Source organism: Apostichopus japonicus, chromosome 8 (assembly GCF_037975245.1).
Source record: "Apostichopus japonicus isolate 1M-3 chromosome 8, ASM3797524v1, whole genome shotgun sequence".
Lineage (NCBI taxonomy): Eukaryota > Metazoa > Echinodermata > Holothuroidea > Aspidochirotida > Stichopodidae > Apostichopus > Apostichopus japonicus.
The window spans coordinates 40,949,676-40,966,903 of record NC_092568.1 but is presented as its reverse complement, the minus strand read 5'-3'; the positions used below and the strand labels follow the sequence as shown (position 1 = coordinate 40,966,903).

At 42.0% G+C, this 17,228-nt stretch overlaps 1 protein-coding gene across 1 annotated transcript; it reads right to left on the bottom strand.

Annotated features, from left to right (window-relative positions):
* Positions 1 to 822: 822 nt before the first annotated feature.
* LOC139972037 (uncharacterized) lies at positions 823 to 16,984 on the bottom strand. The gene is made up of 4 exons (XM_071978913.1): positions 16,829 to 16,984; positions 3,983 to 4,033; positions 2,878 to 3,054; positions 823 to 2,531 (listed from the first exon to the last, which is right to left on the bottom strand). The coding sequence occupies exons 2-4, from the start codon at positions 4,029 to 4,031 to the stop codon at positions 2,269 to 2,271; spliced, it is 489 nt and encodes a 162-aa protein (XP_071835014.1). The 5' UTR covers positions 4,032 to 4,033; positions 16,829 to 16,984; the 3' UTR covers positions 823 to 2,268.
* Positions 16,985 to 17,228: the final 244 nt, after the last annotated feature.

The following is a 17,228-nucleotide window of genomic DNA, read 5'->3' as shown; positions in this document are numbered from 1 at the left end:
TGACATTGCAGCTCAAGTATTATTCAGCTGAAAATTTGAATTGGGAAAAAAGAGTGCCAATCAATATTGATTTTAATATCTTGTAATCACAAAGAGCATATTGGATGGCACACAAAAACTGACTATTTGAAAACATACAGATGAAATGTCTTTACTAAAGTTTACTATAGATTGCGTAAATTTTCCTGCATGCTTATTCACAATTTGTGAACACAAAGATTGCCACAAGGGAAAAACATACAATTTGTTCTCTATGCGCCCGAGGAGTAGAAGTTACTGAGACAATAGCCATTTTCGGCAGAGGAGTACATACGTATATTTCTAGGAGGAGGGGGCACCTGCAACGTGTGAACACAAAGATTATGAAACAGACGTTCGAGCATTTAGATGTTTTGCGAACATAAAGAGTGGAATCTCAGCGGACCGGGACATGGACCTGACAGAGACGTCGCTCTCCACGCCGAGGTTCACGCATCAGAAGTGCGTGCAAAAACACTCCGATTACGAGATTTGCGCCCTCTAACCCTCCCCCCCCCCAGTCCATTTAAGAAAACTTGGACTTCACAAGATGCCATTCAACCTTATTTTACATCACGTGTGTTTAAGTGCATCATTTTCTCCTCCCTCCAACATGTAGGAATTACTACACTGATCGGCAATGCCAACAGTGCTGTGTCATTCCAAGAACTTGAAGCAAAACATCACGGGATCACAGTTTGACAAACAGAACGCGGAACTGGTCATGAGATATATCAAATGTCCAGTAATAAAGCCAAAAAAGAAGACGTAAATCCAATAAATATATAAATGAACATGTACCGGTCTTTGATGTTTTTGTACGGATATTTATTTGGCAGATTAGTCCTTCGTGGTTCCATATGAAACTCCAACAACACTCATAAAGATTATTACATTATTATTTATCAAAAGTGCTCTTCACTTGAGTCTTTGATAAGCCTTCGAGTGTAAACTTGTTAGTCTTGAGCAGGATATCGACGCTGCATCAGGGTCACGTGTGATGGTAGACCAGGGACCTAAAATCTGTCGTTCGGTGAATAAGTATAGCGCGTGATTATTCAGAGCTGCAACGCGATGAAGTTTCGCTAATTGTCAAAGTTGGCTTCTTGAAAACACTAGACATGGGAATTAATGGTATATGGAGAATAGGGAGGGGGGGGGGGCATTTCTTGAAAACCTACCACATAATAATGGACTTGACAGAGTACCATCGGCAGCTCTGGTAAAACTTTTGGTATCATGATTCGAAACCAGATTAGAACAATATTTAGGGTTAGTGTGTGTGTGGGGGTGGGGGAGGGGGCCTGAAAAGCATTGTGGACTTTCTGTCTTTCATAAACTTTTTAGCCGTTACGAACGTGCGTCCGAATATCCACCCGTCGATGTGACACCCATAACTTCCGTTTGCATTGGGTAAAGCCCGTTGATGACAGACATGTTGCAATTGTTAAGGCGCTTTTAACCCTCCCGCCCAAGACTGAGGGGGTAAGGGTTATGCCGCTGGTGAACGTCCAAAAATAAATCCGTTGTTCGTGAGCGTCAGTATACATAGGACCAGACGGTTGGCGCCTGGACCAGCCGGGGTGCATACCATGTTGAATTATTACACATCAGTTCACCTCTCCTGGCTACACCGATGTAATAACAGTCTGAACACCCAAACAATATTAATCAAGAATGCAAACATTTAGAACTGCACAAGCAAAACATTACATATTCACCATTTGATATGAAAAGCAAGAAAATCAACATAATCATCTAAACATTAATGACACTGTAAAGTTGTTTTACTGCAAACAAAATTAAACAATTGATAAGAATGAATTTCCCTCTCACAAAACGCGCATTATGATTAGGAAAAGTGAAATTACTACAACAGACATGTGTGCAACTATTGAGAGGGCGCTATTACACTTGTCCTTATCACAGAAACAGATTTCTGTGTTCTCCCCGACAAGTGTGGCCTCCAGACCCTTCAGGACTGTTGAGAAGCCTGATCCCAACCTGGCATTAAGCGCCTTCAAATCTGTGAAGCACTCGCTTTCTCTCATACCGCGTGCGCGCAAAAATATTGATCAAGAATGCAAACATCTAGAACTGCACAAGCAAAACATTACATATTCACCATTTGATATGAAAAGCAAGAAAATCAACATAATCATCTAAACATTAATGACACTGTAAAGTTGTTTTACTGCAAACAAAATTAAACAATTGATAAGAATGAATTTCCCTCTCTCAAAACGCGCTTTACAGCATTATGATTAGGACAATGGAAATGACCACAACAGAGGTGTGTGCAACTATTGAGAAGGCGCTATTACACTTGTCCATATCACAGAAGCAGATTTCTGTCTTCCCCGCGTTAAGTGTGGCCCCCAGACCCGTCAGGACTGTTGAGAGACCTATTCCCAACTCGTTGTCATCAAGCGCCTTCAAATCTGTGAAGCACTTGCTTTCTCCCATACCGCAGGACGCAAAGGAAACCTTCACACTGAGATTTGTTTCCGCTTCTGTAATGGGATACAAAATAATGCATAATAGTAAAGCCTACAAACTGTCAAATGCTCAGTTGAAAGCAACTACGAAAAGGTACACCCAGGTTTGCTATACCTTCGCGTTAAAAATAAGAAATAAAACACTCTCATTACCCTAGCCGATAACTCTCGTTCACCCCCCAAACCCTGCCCCCCCCCCGCCTCAATATAGTAATGTTGAATGTTTTAGAGGTGGAGGCAGTATATTTTCATATTTTTAAACAAATGTTATATTATTAAATATGCTTTTTATTTACTCTATTGGAGCATGCGATGGACTATTTTCTAAAGGAAATTCGACAGATAAAGCTCAGCTGCTTACGGTTGTACTGTATTTCTCCAGTAGCGCATTTGTTCATCCCTCCAGATTCTGGGCATTTTAAAGTTTCGTCAGCGGCCCCGTATGCCTGATTCTCCAATTGATCACATACCAAATCGTTCACACCACTGTGTTCTCCACAAGTTATAGAGAGATGGTTGTTGCACTCCAGCCCATTGGCTGTCAATAAATAAATAATAAACAAAAACATGAAAGAACCTCAACGGACGAATGAACCGTGACAGACGGACGGACGGACGGACGGACGGACGGACGGACGGACGGACGGACGGACGGACGGGCGGACGGACGGACGGACGGACGGACGGACGGACGGACGGACGGACGGACGGACGGACGGACGGACGGACGGACGGACGGACGGACGGACGGACGGACGGACGGAACGAAAGGACTAACGAAAGGACTAACGAACGAAGGAACTGACGGACGAAAGGTCGGATGGGCGAACGGAGTCGTACGAAGGAAAGAAGGGACGCATGAATGAATAACCAAATAGAACAGAAATGAACTAAAAGATTATATCCATTATAGGCTATGTCACGCAAATCTGTAATGGGGTAGTTTGGTCCATAATCCATATCCGTTAAGATTTGATTTGATAACTTTGTGACGCTGTCCGTGGCTAGCCAAGTTTCATTTCAAATTAAAACGAAAAATACACACCATTATAATTGTGCTACTGTGTTAATAAGCCACATATGTTTTAAAAGTTCATTCTATACGGGTGTTTATGTTTAGTATGTAAGAGTTGCTATTTCGTTTATAAAAACAATACTTCACACATGTTCCGGAGTGATAAATATTTAAATTGCATATGTCTTATACGAGGCATTACTTTTGGCGGGAAAAAATACATCGTCATAACTGTGTCATTATTTGCTACACAATAATACCAGAAAGAAGTTAATATATAATAAGGGATCGGTTAGTTTGTGTTTACAATGGCATACAGAACAAGACTCAAGTCAATAACCGAAGGGACTGCATGCGTATGATTGTTAGCAAAGATATATCCGTTCCAGACAGTATGTACATATGATATATAAATCATAGTTGAGATAGTAAACAAAAACAATGAACTTACACAAAGCGACAACTGCGGCCAGGAGAACTAAGTAGAGGTGGCTTGCCATTTCTATATAGGATGGAAGTATAAAGAAAAGTGTATGAACTATAAGTGTATATCGTGACTAAGTAAGGTTTCAGAACATCATGCCGTACACTCTACTGAATGTGATACTTCATACATATAGGTAAACAACTACGGCAGTGGCCATAATGCTATTTCTAGTACAATACTATATAGGTACAGCACATTTTGAACATTCTTCTGGCAGTTCATGGAGTCATTCTTTTACTATTCCATTGGATGTCGTTATTATGACACTAGTTGAGCAAGACCGTTACTCAATGAATCATTCAATACAGTGAAGTAGCAATATACAAACAGAGCACTGGTGCAGCAATGGAAATGCCACTCTCCCCCTCAACCAAAGGAGAGCCCACGTTGATCTAAGGCCACTGGTATAAAGACGAATAAACAATGTACATGGCGCCCATTAGGGTTAGGCCTAATGACTGCATGTTTGATATCAATGCTACCGCCGCTTACTGCCGGGCTACGACCGGTTAAAGCTGTCGTATGGTTATTGTTTGGTACATGTCAGCGGAGCTCTTCGCGAAATGAAGCATAATTGTTTAACAGTTTTCCGTTATTCCTATACATATATGAATATATATGCATTTTCAACTCACTAATCCACCTGCATGACTACGAGGATACGATTTCATCGAAACCAGAAACGGCATTCGGAATTCGAAAAACAATATATATATATATATATATATATATATATATATATATATATATATATATATATATATATATATATATATATATATATATATATATATATATATATATATATATATATATAAATATATATATACTTCGGTCTCGCGGACCTTTTTTAAATTTCGGTCTCGCGGACCTTTTTAAATTTCGGTCGCGCGGACCTTTTTTTAATTTCGATCTCGCGGACCTTCGGTCTCGTGGACCTTTTTTATTTCGGTCTCGCGGACCTTTTTTAATTTCGGTCTCGCGGACCTTTTTTTAATTTCGGTCTCGCGGACCTTTCTTTAATTTCGGTCTGGCGGACCTTTTTTTAATTTCGGTCTCGCGGACCTTCGGTCTCGCGGACCTTTATAATTTCGGTCTCGCGGACATTTTTTGATTTTCGGTCTCGCGGACCTTCGGTCTCGTGGACTGTAATCAAAATGACACCCAGGTTCCTTACAGATGATAATCTATGAATAGAAGTATCGCCGAGCTTAAAACTGTATAGTGGGCACGGATCATAATATGTGTGGCGAGCCAATGACCATAAATTCAGTTTTGTCTTGATTTAATTGCAGCATGTTCTGAGATAGTCAAATGTTTATTTCAGAAATACAGCCAGAAAGCTTTCAAAGGGCACGTTCTCAGTCACCAGCAACTTTGGGATCAAACTCACAAAAAAAAGTTGAGTGTCATCAGCATATAGGTGAAATTGAACATTATACTGCCTGATGATATCACCAATGGGATGGGTGTACATTATGAACCCCAATGGTCCCACAATTGAACCTTGTGGCACAGATTAATTTATAATATGTTGCTCAGGAAAAACATCATTAATGGAAACTTGCATACAACGGTCTTGAAGAAAGGATCTAAACCAAGTTATAGCAGTGCCAGTGATACCAAATCCACACTCCAGTCTACATATTAGAATGGAGTGTGAGATAGTATCAAAGGCTGCAGACAAATCAAGCAAGACCAGCAGCACTGCCTTATTTCTATCAAGAGAATGTAAAATGTTACTCCTCACCTGAAGGAGGACAGTCTCAGTACTGTGGTGACTCTTATACGCACTTTGGAATATTTCATCAAGATTTGTCAATTACTTGATATGAAGCAGCCTTTTCAATAACTTTTCCAATAAATTTGATATTCGCAACGGGCCGGTAACTCTTTAAAGCATTTGGTCTAAATTGGCGTAATACTTGATTGTTTTAGAGTAGTGGGGAAAACACCAGATAATAGATAATTGTTGACAATTCTGGTAATGGTTGGTACCAAAATTGGGAGATTATGCTTAATTAGTCAAGAGGGGACAAATCTAAAGAACAAGTTTTACTTGACAACAGATGAATTATTTTAACAATTTCCATATTAGTAAGAGGTACCTTGAATCCCGACATTAATACATCAACCCGAGCCTAGTCAAGCGATTCATTAGCAACAGACAACCAGTGCCAGAGACAATATTTGAACGAATCTTGTCAACCTTCTCATCAAAGAATGCCCCCCCCCCCAAAAAAAAAAATAACTAGCAAGTTCAGTGTCTGAATCTGCACCAGGTATAAGCCTAGAGGATTTATTTAATAAACCGTTCAAAGTGTTTGAACATGTCCTTGCTGCAAGCACCAATGAACTTTATCATTTAATTATGTTTGCTTAGCTCCGACTATGAGTTTGCCGACTGCTTCCTTCTGCTCAACAAACACGGTATAATCATTATCAGAACTACTCTTACCCATCTGCGTTCTAGACGACGTCTCTCATGTCTACAATGATGGATGTCTTCATTGTACCATAAAGCCTATAGGGCTTGACTACGCATTGACGGTCGTAATAGAACACAGTTCATCAAGAACGGATGTAGTAGCTGATTCATACATATCACGCAGCACATTAGGATCATTACAATCAAAAGGTATCCTTAAGGCAATCATCAAGCTGATCATTAAGTTTCTGCATATCATGAAGCTTTCCATATTCACGAGAGGTCTTAGATATCTTCGTGGGTGAAGGTTTCTCACACCTCACAGTGCACCGAATAACATTATGATCAGAGTATAGTGGGCCGGGTGTCTATGATAATCTTGTATGATGTCATCATCAAACCGGGTTATTACCACATCAAGAGTATGACCATATCTGTGAGTCGCACCAGCTGTGATGACATTCATGTCACCTTTACATACGTCTTGCTGTACTTCCTACATCAAATATGTTCAAACCCTCAATGTGCAGCATGTCCGACTCATTACCAAATACGGTAGTGATTGTATATCATCACAACCAGTATGAATGTTTTCATTCGTTGTTGTTCATGTTCTTTGCACTCCCTGCAGTCCTCGCTTTGATTAGAATCTAAACTGTTTCGGTTAATCACCTCCATGCACGTGCTGTATTGAAAGCTATAAATCATGTCACGAGCCCGGGAGCTCCCTGCATAATTATTGATGATGTTGCAGCAGTTCTTTTCATGCGCTGTTCAATTCTGTTTTACCTCCATGATTCTGTTCTCGGTCACTAGCCAATATAGCATAGATACGGTACTGTAGCAGCGGTGTTTGCAACGTCATACATTTCCAGTCTAAGGCAAACCACAGGCTCGTAATCCCAGGCGCGGCGGAACGGAAAAATTATTGGGGGGGGGGGGCTAATGTATGGAGACTATCTAAGCGGAGCGCCACCATCGGTTGGCGCGGATCGTACAAGAAAATTTTGGGTTATTTCAAACCCCCAGATGGCCGGAAACGGCACTTCCCGAGTGTTTTATGCTGCGAATACCTAGCCCTAAAATATGGGTCTCAAGCCTGCAATTTCTCAGATTGCACGTTAAAGTCTGTAAAAACATTGTAATTTGTATATTCGATGGTGTTTTAAAAGAGTTGCTATTACTCGTAGTGTACTCGCAAAGGCGTTTTTGAGTGTAGTAAGGGCAGTGGCGGAGCTAGGGGTATTGGTCAGGGGGAGGGGGCAAGAATGGTCTATAGGGGCGCTTTCGACACTATCTAAGCGGAGCGCCACCACAGGTTGGCGCGGAGCTTACAGAAAATTTTTGAGTAAAGATGCTCCCTAGATTGCAGGAAATGACCCTTTCCGGGCCTTGCTAATTTGCAGATAAACGGAGAATAAATAGGTGTCGTCGCCATTTTGTCGGAAAATTACACCAACAGAATATGACAAATGTCAATAGGTATATGAGAGCGCAATAAAATAGTCAATAATCGCGAATAAGTAAAAAGTAGTGAAAAGCTGAAAAGGGCGCCAGCAGTCCATTTGAGTCCGTCAAGGGGGGGGGGCATCCGCCCCCCTGACTGTATATATGGACGCTCCGCCACTAAGTAAGGGGATGTTGGAGAACTGGCTGAAATGAGGCAAGTCATTGGCCTAAGACGAAGTTGTGTTACGCTTACCGGTACTCACACTCACTGCTTCCACTTTTCACGGGGCGTGAAGACGCGGTTGGGGTGACAATGTGGTCTATAGCTAGGGGACGGGCCGAGGGTCCCCCAGCAATTACTAAAATTATTACACCTATATAGTATACGTGTGCATCGGACAGATCGACAAGTATGCATTGAAAAATGGGCAGATGCACGTTTCGGAGCCTTGGTAAATATTGGGGGGCTTATCATTGCATTTGCCCCCTCAACTTTTTCATTGGGGGGGCTGAGCCCCCAAGCCCCCCCCCCCCGGTTCCGCCGCCACTGGCTCGTATTCGGACCCTTCGTATATCAATATATGGTAGGCCGCATGGGAAATAATTGCTGAGTTATGTCCGACATAATTGCTGAGTTATGTCCGACATAATTCTGAATTATGTCCGACATATATCCGAATTATGTACCGCATAAATACGAATTATGTCGGACATAAATCGACCAATCTAGTGAAAACATCTCGATGCTTATTGATGCAGTACCAGGGACGTAGCCAGGGGGGAGCAGGGGAGCGACTGCTCCCCCCTTTCAGTGTCGAAAAAATGTTTAAAAACTGTTGTTTTTTTAGTATGGTATTTTGTCAGTTCTCTTTTGATCTTGAATACTCGTCAGCTCCGGTAACTCGATTATAATCGTAGTAACATTCAGGCCTACTGATTCAACTACTTACTTAGTTTGGCAGATGCAATTAGCTAAATTTAGCCTATAGCCTATTACAAGCCTACAGTTGGCCACTGCGTCATAAAATACATATTGCCTACCTAACCGCACTTGATGGAGTGTCACAAACCGTATATGCACAACGATGTCGACAACGTTCGTTCTCATCCTTTCTATGATTCCACAGGCGCGTAGCCAAGGGGGGGGGGGCGAAGGGGCGACCGCCCCCCCCCCCCTCGAGCATATTTTTTTTTTAAATCGCTAGTAATTTCAAAATAGAAAATGCTTAGATGCAACTCACAAGGCCTGGGAAGTGCCATTTCCAGCGATCTGGGAGGCGTTTTTGGCCAAAATTTTCTTATACGCTTCGCGCCAACTTATGGTGGCGCTACGCTAAGGCTTAGATAGTTTGCAGAGCCATATATAGATAGTTTCTGATAGTTTCCCTACATGTTCGCCCCTCCCTTGGCAAATTCCTGGCTACGCGCCTGATGATTCGTCCTAAGTTGTTGCACGAACAGCATGTTATGAAGCTAAGCTAGCATTCGTACGTGATACGCAGTTCCTATAAATAATGATTACAGTGGTAATACACTGCGATAACGATATTTTTTTAGGCCACTGCACATCTGGCTGTCTTACAAAATATGAAAGTTTATATTGTCCATCAGTTAAGTTCGTCAAATGTATTAAAGTCCAGACATTGGACAATAAACAAAAATCATCCTACTTGAAAAATTGTAAAAGAGCACTATATTTGTCTTTCTGATATAATATGTAAAAGAACATTTAAAAGAATTAAAACAGGAAACAAAATCTGCTGATAATATGATATCATATGATAATGATGAAACTGCATCTAAGGACCTTCAATTGTTCAAAAATATCTCAAAGGGGAGGGGGACACCCCTCCCCTTAGACCCCTCCCCCATATCAATCGCAAAAGAGTGCTCCCCCTTTCAAATTCCTGGCTACGTCCAGGAATTTGCGAAGGGAGGGGCGAAACTCTAGATTCGGCATTGCAAACTAGTTGGCGAGTTGGCGCGAAGCGTACAGGAAAATTTTGGCTGAAAATGCCTCACAGATTGCTGGAAATAGCACTTCCCAGGCCTTGTAAGTTGCATCTTAGCATTTTCTTTTTTGAAAATACTAGCGATATCATAAAAACATTAAAACAAATTTTTAAAAATATGCTCAAGGGGGGAGGGGCGGCCGCCCCCCTCCCCTTGGCTACGCGCCTGGCTACGTCGCTGTGCGGTACATTAATCGTATACATGTACCACATAAATCCGGATTCAGGAGGCTTCCAAGCTCAGCAGTTGATAGCGTTATGCTCTTCGAAGATTAAAAAACCGGTTGAAAGCACTGCGAACAAACATCGGATTGTGTGGGATTGGGAGTCAACATTTGTCAATAACCTACAAGTATCTTCCGCTTCTCGACGAACATCACGCGGATGTTGCACTTTGTCTATCATGCGTGCTATTGCGTTGTACTTTGCTTTATACAGCAGAAATGACTGCGCTGCTTTCACGCTACAGCAAGAGGGATTAACACTAGCTCAGAGCATGCATGGTAACAGCTTCAAAATTCACTAATGTGATTAGTCTATTTAATGCCGGTATTAATTCTATTCAAAGCTGGTATTAATTATATGTAATGCCGGTATTAATTCTATTTAATGCCGGTATTAATTCTATTTAATGCCGGTATTAATTGTATTGAATACCGGCATATGAAGCTACATGGTGATTGGCTAAGAGTTAATGCCGGTATTAAATATAATTATTACCCGTAATAATTTTAGTTCATATACGGACATTAAAATCAGCAATTATTTCCCGTATGGCGTACCATATTCGTAGGCCCTTCCAATTAATTTCGGATCACGTAACCGAGGTGATTTTCAAGCGGTTACAGATGATTTCATATTCAACGGAGACATTTTTCGGTTTTTCGGTTACGACTCCGTCGTTGATCGTCGTATAGGCCTATATTTTTTTCCCATATGAGCGATTAAAATGTACATTGATACACTAAAGATTGACAATGCTAATATATTTAAGAATTGCCGCCGTATAGCTCGGTGCAGGCGTTCGTCTAACTTGACTATTACCAGGTGCGTATCCAGGGGGGGGCGTTGGGGGCGCGCGCCCCCCGGGTAAGAAAAAGAGAAGAGAAAAAAAAGAGAAGAAAAAAGAGGGGAAAAAAGAGGAGGAGGAGGAGGAGAGGAAGGAAGGAAAAGAAAAAGAAGAAAGAGAGAAAAAGGAGAAAAAGAGGGAGTAAAAGCAAAACGCGAAGACACCGGGAAGAGAAAGAAGAACAGTGACATCATTACAGCGCTGAAGGGTAGCCAGTGACGGATCAATGATTTCGTAAAAGTGTGACTCACCCTACCCCTTACACCGACAACTCAATTTTTTGACGTTTCCATTTTCCTCTCTCACTAATGATCTATAGGCCTATATAAACTTTATATGGTCTATCATAACGCTTGTGTAGAAATGTGCTATGAAACCAACTGTGGCTGGTCTCGAACTCGACCGTGTCGTCGGGGAACATGACTCATTTTTGGGATGGGGGCTACCGCCCCCCCCCCCCATTCAGCATTTTTTTAAATGATATCGCTAAGTAATTTCAAAATAGAAAGTGCTTAGAGGCAACTTACAAGGCCTGGGAAGTGTCATTTCCAGCGATCTGGGAGACATTTTCGGCCAAAATTTGCTTGTACGCTTCGCGCCAACTTATGGTGGCGCTACGCTTAGATAATTTGCCTACAGGCTTCGCTCCTCCCTTGGCAAATTCCTCGCTACGCGCCTGTTCGAATTTGTAACGCAAACAGCAGATATCACATCATATCAGTGAGCATGAAAATGGCGTTCCAGGATGAAAAGCCTCAAAACTGTCCGACTTGCCTGAAAAAATAACCAAAAATTTTCGCGCGTTCAACGTGTTCATGTCAATATCATATAAGCAAGCATAGGTTACTACATCGCATGCCATCGTGTACCGTACGGTCCGTTCAAATTGCGCAGTATACCGCGGGATGCTAATGTAAACAACGACATGTCTCATGTAGATGTATAAAAAGCAGGGAGGTCCAATTATGTCAAAACTCTTTTTTACATTAGTACTGGCGAATTAGGGCCTGCACCCCGCCGCGCAGTGGCGGAGCGTCAAAAGGTCAGGGGGCGGATGCCCCCCTGACGGACTCAAATGGACTGCTGGCGCCTTTTTCAGCTCTTTACCACTTTTTACTTATTCTAGATTATTGACTTTTTTATTGCGCTCTCATCTACTTATTGACATTTGTCACATTTTGTTGGTGTAATTTGGCGATGACACCTTATTCTTCGTTTATCTGCAAATTAGTTAGGCCCGGAAAGGGTCATTTCCGGCGATCTAGGGAGTATCTTTACTCAAAAATTTTCTGTACGCTACGCGCCAACCAGTGGTGGCGCTCCGCTTAGATAGTGTCGAAAGCGCCCCTTCAGACCATTCTCGCCACTCCTGACCAATACCCCTAGCTCCGCCACTGCCGCCGCGCCTCCTACGCATATGTGTGTAGTATTCGGTTTCGGAAATATCTGCTATTTTTTTCATTTCCTTCAACCAAGTTTTATAATAGCCGTTATAACAGGTTTTAATATTTGTACACCAATAAATTAACTGTGTCTGAATTTTCGAAAATTTATGACCAACATTCTACATCACACTTCCCTCTACTCGTGCAATTTTGACCGGTCTGTTAGGGGTTGAAGGAAGTTTTTTCTATATTGGTTGTACATAGATGAAATTTTGTACAACATTATGGGTATGTTTTGAAGTGAGTTTTGAAGTGAGTTTATTCACGAGAAATGTGAATTTTCAAATTCTGAACAAATATGGGGCTTAAAACCTTGAAAAGTGGGGCTGATGGGTATTGTGGGCCGCGACGTAGAATCACCTACAAAAGCAAAGACCCACAGGAGATGCGATCAGGTCGAACATGATGTGTGCCGGGTTGACAATCTTCAAAAAGGTTATGGATGGAAAAATAAAAACTATTAAGAAATACTTGGTTCTCAGGCAAAAAGTGTACATCTGGTTGGTCATTTCAAGCCCGAGAAGTGCCGTTTCCGGTGATCTGGGGGGTTTCAAAACAAGAAATTTTCTTGTACGCTGCGCGCCAACCGATGGTGGCGCTCCGCTTAGATAGTAATTCGCGCCCCCGGGTTTGAAAATCCTGGATACGCGCCTGATTACACGTATATAAGTTGTGCATAACTCATTTTGCAAACATTATTATATTCAGTCGCAAGAATTGACCGTAGAATGCTACAGTACTAAATCTATCTACTCTCTCTTGAGCGAACTGCGACGTGCTTGGCTGAGTCTTGTGAATCCCCACCCCCACCCAATTAGTGGGCCGCAGTGAACAACAACTAATTGTGAGATCCTTGCACGTGAATCTTTCATTGATAGGCCTATACCATTTGTATAATATCTGAATAAACCTCAGTAGTTTGCACCCATACCGTCTTAAGGGGCAATAGTATTGCCCCCCCCCCCTCAATATGTTAGAAAGTTTGGTCACTCATGCCCAGGTTTCAGCGAGCATTTTACTACCGCTGTAAAAGTAGTTAACCACACAGTGATATTAAATTGTATATTTTAACAATATTCAATTTCTGTGTGGCTGAGGATCAGAGCCCATAGAAAGGAACTTTCTAGAAATGTTTAGCATGCTAAAATTTGGAGCCAACGCGTATGGCCTTTTCAGTGGACAGATATAGTGGACAGATAGCTACGTTGCCGGGTGATTGTGGGGGGGGGGGGGGTGGTATGACCAAATAGGGAAGGGGCATCCAGGGGCAGACTGTCAAAACAAATTGCTACCGACTCAGCACCTCAACAAACGGCGACCGGATGAGGCTATAGCATTTTTCGCGAAAGATTCGACGCTTTCGGTACCTCAACCTGGCTGTGGCCTTTGGACACCGAAATAATCATGTTGTAGGCCTACCATTACTATTAGATTTACTATACAAATATTTTGACATATTTTCGGAGAACGTTATTTACACTCCTTAACTTATTGTTGAAAAGTGGTTGTTTCTGAACGAATGTTTCTCTACAAGTTTGTCCCCTGTAGTAATTCATTTCATTACTCATTCCAACCTATACGCCTATAAAGTTATGAAGGGTCTGCATGTGATAGCCGATGACTCGCTCACGAGTACGAAAGAATTATTCGAGTACCACTGAGTTGTGACGTATTTCACTATTGGATGCCTCAGAAATACTATGAAGATAAACTATAGATTGATAAAGTTAATTGATCGGATCATATCAGCCAATCGCATCGATGTCAGTGAAAATTGCCCCCCCCCCTCCCCCTACAACAGCCCCAACGCTCCCACGCAGTTTGCCCATAATTTGCTGCTAATCGCAATAACAAATGTCTTACTTTGGGCAGACTTGACTTGGCACAGTACAAGAAAAACAAACGAAGAAAAAGGCAAGTAAAGTTTAATCGATGTTTCAGCTTTAGGCCTAAAATATATTAAATCTATGGAAATGCTCGCTTAAGGCTGAGTTAACGTGTGACTTTAGTCATAACATTACTTCCCGATATGTTGTACATTGTTCAAACACTGCTAACAAATCAGGCTGTTTTCCTGTGCATTTCCTTTATTTCCTGTTTGAGAAATGACTTTTTAACGTCTGAGGTTCATCAGCTTGGACTATTTAGTCTAACTAACGCAGTGGCGTAGGAAGGTACTTTTGAGTGGGGGGCTGAAGACTGATGGCCGGCCTGGGGAGGGGTCTAAGGGGAGGGGGTGTCCCCCTCCCCTTTGGAATTTTTTGCATTTCCAGGTGGCCTCAGATGCAATTTGGTGCAATATAGCACACTTCAACAACCACTCCAATTTGTAGACTTAATTTTGTATTTTCACCTGACCTTAGATCCAATTTGGTGCTCCAAATGAGATTTTTTTTCTCATTTGAAAATGAAAAAGGGGTTTTCTGACTTGCGAACCGGGGGGCGGAATGATACTTCCGCCCCTCCACATTTTTCACCCCCCCGGTTCCTACGCCCTTGAACTAACGGAACATAAGGTCAGAACCTCAGATACATCATGCAACATAAAACCGTCAATTCCAATGGGAAAACCAGAGTTTAATTGCCTCAAATAGCAAGTTAACAATGCCATGTACAAATTTGTCAAAGGCAAATGGTGTTAAATATAATTCAGGGTGTTTTGTTGATTACATGAAGTGAAGAGAACATATTTTGGTAGCGTTTTTTTTTATCTATGTTTAAAGCAATGGATTAACATTAATCTCTTCACCGACGAGCCGATGCCATCGCCCCCTGGATCTACACTGGCGTACAGGGGCGTAGCGAAGGGGTTTTTGTTGGGGGGGTGTGGAGAATTTGATTTGCCGACGGATCTGGAAGTGGTGACTGAAATGGGGGAGGGGTCTAAGGGGAGGGGGTGTCCCCTCCCCTTTGGCAATTTTTTAGACTTGAAACGTCCTTAGATGCAATCTGGTGTATATTTTAAGTCAAATTTGAATTGCCGACGGATCTGGAAGTGGTGACTGAAATGGGGGAGGGGTCTAAGGGGAGGGGGTGTCCCCCTCCCCTTTGGCAATTTTTTAGATTTGAAACGTCCTTAGATGCAATCTGGTGTATATTTTAAGTCAAATTTGATTTGCCGACGGATCTGGAAGTGGTGACTGAAATGGGGGAGGGGTCTAAGGGGAGGGGGTGTCCCCCTCCCCTTTGGAAAATTTTTAGTTTTGAAACGTCCTTAGATGCAATCTGGTGCATATTTTAAGTCAAATTTGATTTGCCGACGGATCTGGAAGTGGTGACTGAAATGGGGGAGGGGTCTAAGGGTAGGGGGTCTACCCCTCCCCTTTGGAAAATTTTTAGTTTTGAAACGTCCTTAGATGCAATCTGGTGCATATTTTAAGTCAAATTTGGCACGGAAGAAGCTCCCGTTCTCCTTTTCTCTATTCAGCTTTCCTTCTTTCTTCCCCTTCCGCTCCCTTCACCTTTTCTCCTTTTGCCGACAGACCCAAAATTTGCCGACAGCGACCAAATTATTGGGGGGGGGGTGTGACACCCCCCCACACCCCCCGCTCGCTACGCCCCTGTAGTGGCGTACAAACTGCTGTGTACCCTCTGATTTCGGTTGCTCACCGCGTTATCTTCTCCAATAAATATGGGAGGGGAGGACATAAAAATAAGGCAGTTTCCTCCCACCCCTCCCCCACACACACATTCATGTGTACTTTGAAAGATAACTGTAGTGCTTAAGCCTACTCGTCCTGTCAAATAAGGAGTGTTGTAGGAGTGTTAGCTCAGCGGTTAAACGCCGGTGCCTTCCAATCATAAGCTCCCCAGTTCGAGTCACTCCAAGATTAATGTATGTCGTTCAGTTACAGAGTTGTTGAAAATTGACAATTCATAATCATGGACGTTAAATATGAATCTAAGAGACTGACTTCGGTCAGCTTGCGGCTTTGATAAGCCAATGAGGCCACTTCGCGAATTCCTGCTTGCAGGATGATCTAACATACATACATACAAATGTTCAGATATTACGAACCGACTAGCTACGCCTGTGGGACAGAATTAAGAGCATTGGGGACCAGCGTCGATCTGGATTTCAACCAACTAGAGATCATCAGGCCAAAATAATCTAGAAGCACAAGTAATAGCCAGCTGAAATACGCTGTCTTAGATGATTACAAGTAGCAACTGCATAATGTGTTGCGATACGTTGTCGAATCTCAGTAAACTCTCCTGTTCCAGACATAATGAGCAGTGGTGACTCAGTTCTACAGACTGCTAAACATTCACCAACAGAATGACAAGATATTAAAGTCACTGGGCTAAATAACCACGTATTCCACTACAATAACAGTCTTATTTACCAAATTATAACTTAAATAACGAGAAGGTGCAATTGACTTATCAGCAAATATGGCTACTTACCTTTCTGTCGTAACCAGGTACTGCACCGGACAACTATGATATTGGAATGATGTTAATAATGTACTATGTGTATGGATATCGTAACGTCGAATGTAGCTCACGACCCGCCCATTCAGATGTGAATTGTAGTTATCCCTGGAAGCGAAGCGCAGACTGGCTCAGGGTTGCATTCATTTCAGGGATCATATATACAAAGACCAGACATATCTATATTACTTTCGTAATTGCTATTTGTCATCGCAACACATACCGGCTACCATCATGTACGGAGGGTGAAGGAATGCAACTTGGGTATATAGAATTTATATATATATGTATGTATATATATATATATATATATATATATATATATATATATATATATATATATAGAACAGTATTTAGCTCAAGAATTCCTGAT

Coding starts and splice junctions, on each gene's coding strand:
- LOC139972037 (XM_071978913.1), bottom strand. CDS start 4,031: ATGGCAAGCCACCTCTACTTAGTTCTCCTGGCCGCAGTTGTCGCTTTG. Junction 3,055..3,982: donor GGCCGCAGTTGTCGCTTTGT/GTAAGTTCATTG, acceptor ATTTATTGACAG/CCAATGGGCTGGAGTGCAAC. Junction 2,532..2,877: donor TGGAGAAATACAGTACAACC/GTAAGCAGCTGA, acceptor ATCCCATTACAG/AAGCGGAAACAAATCTCAGT.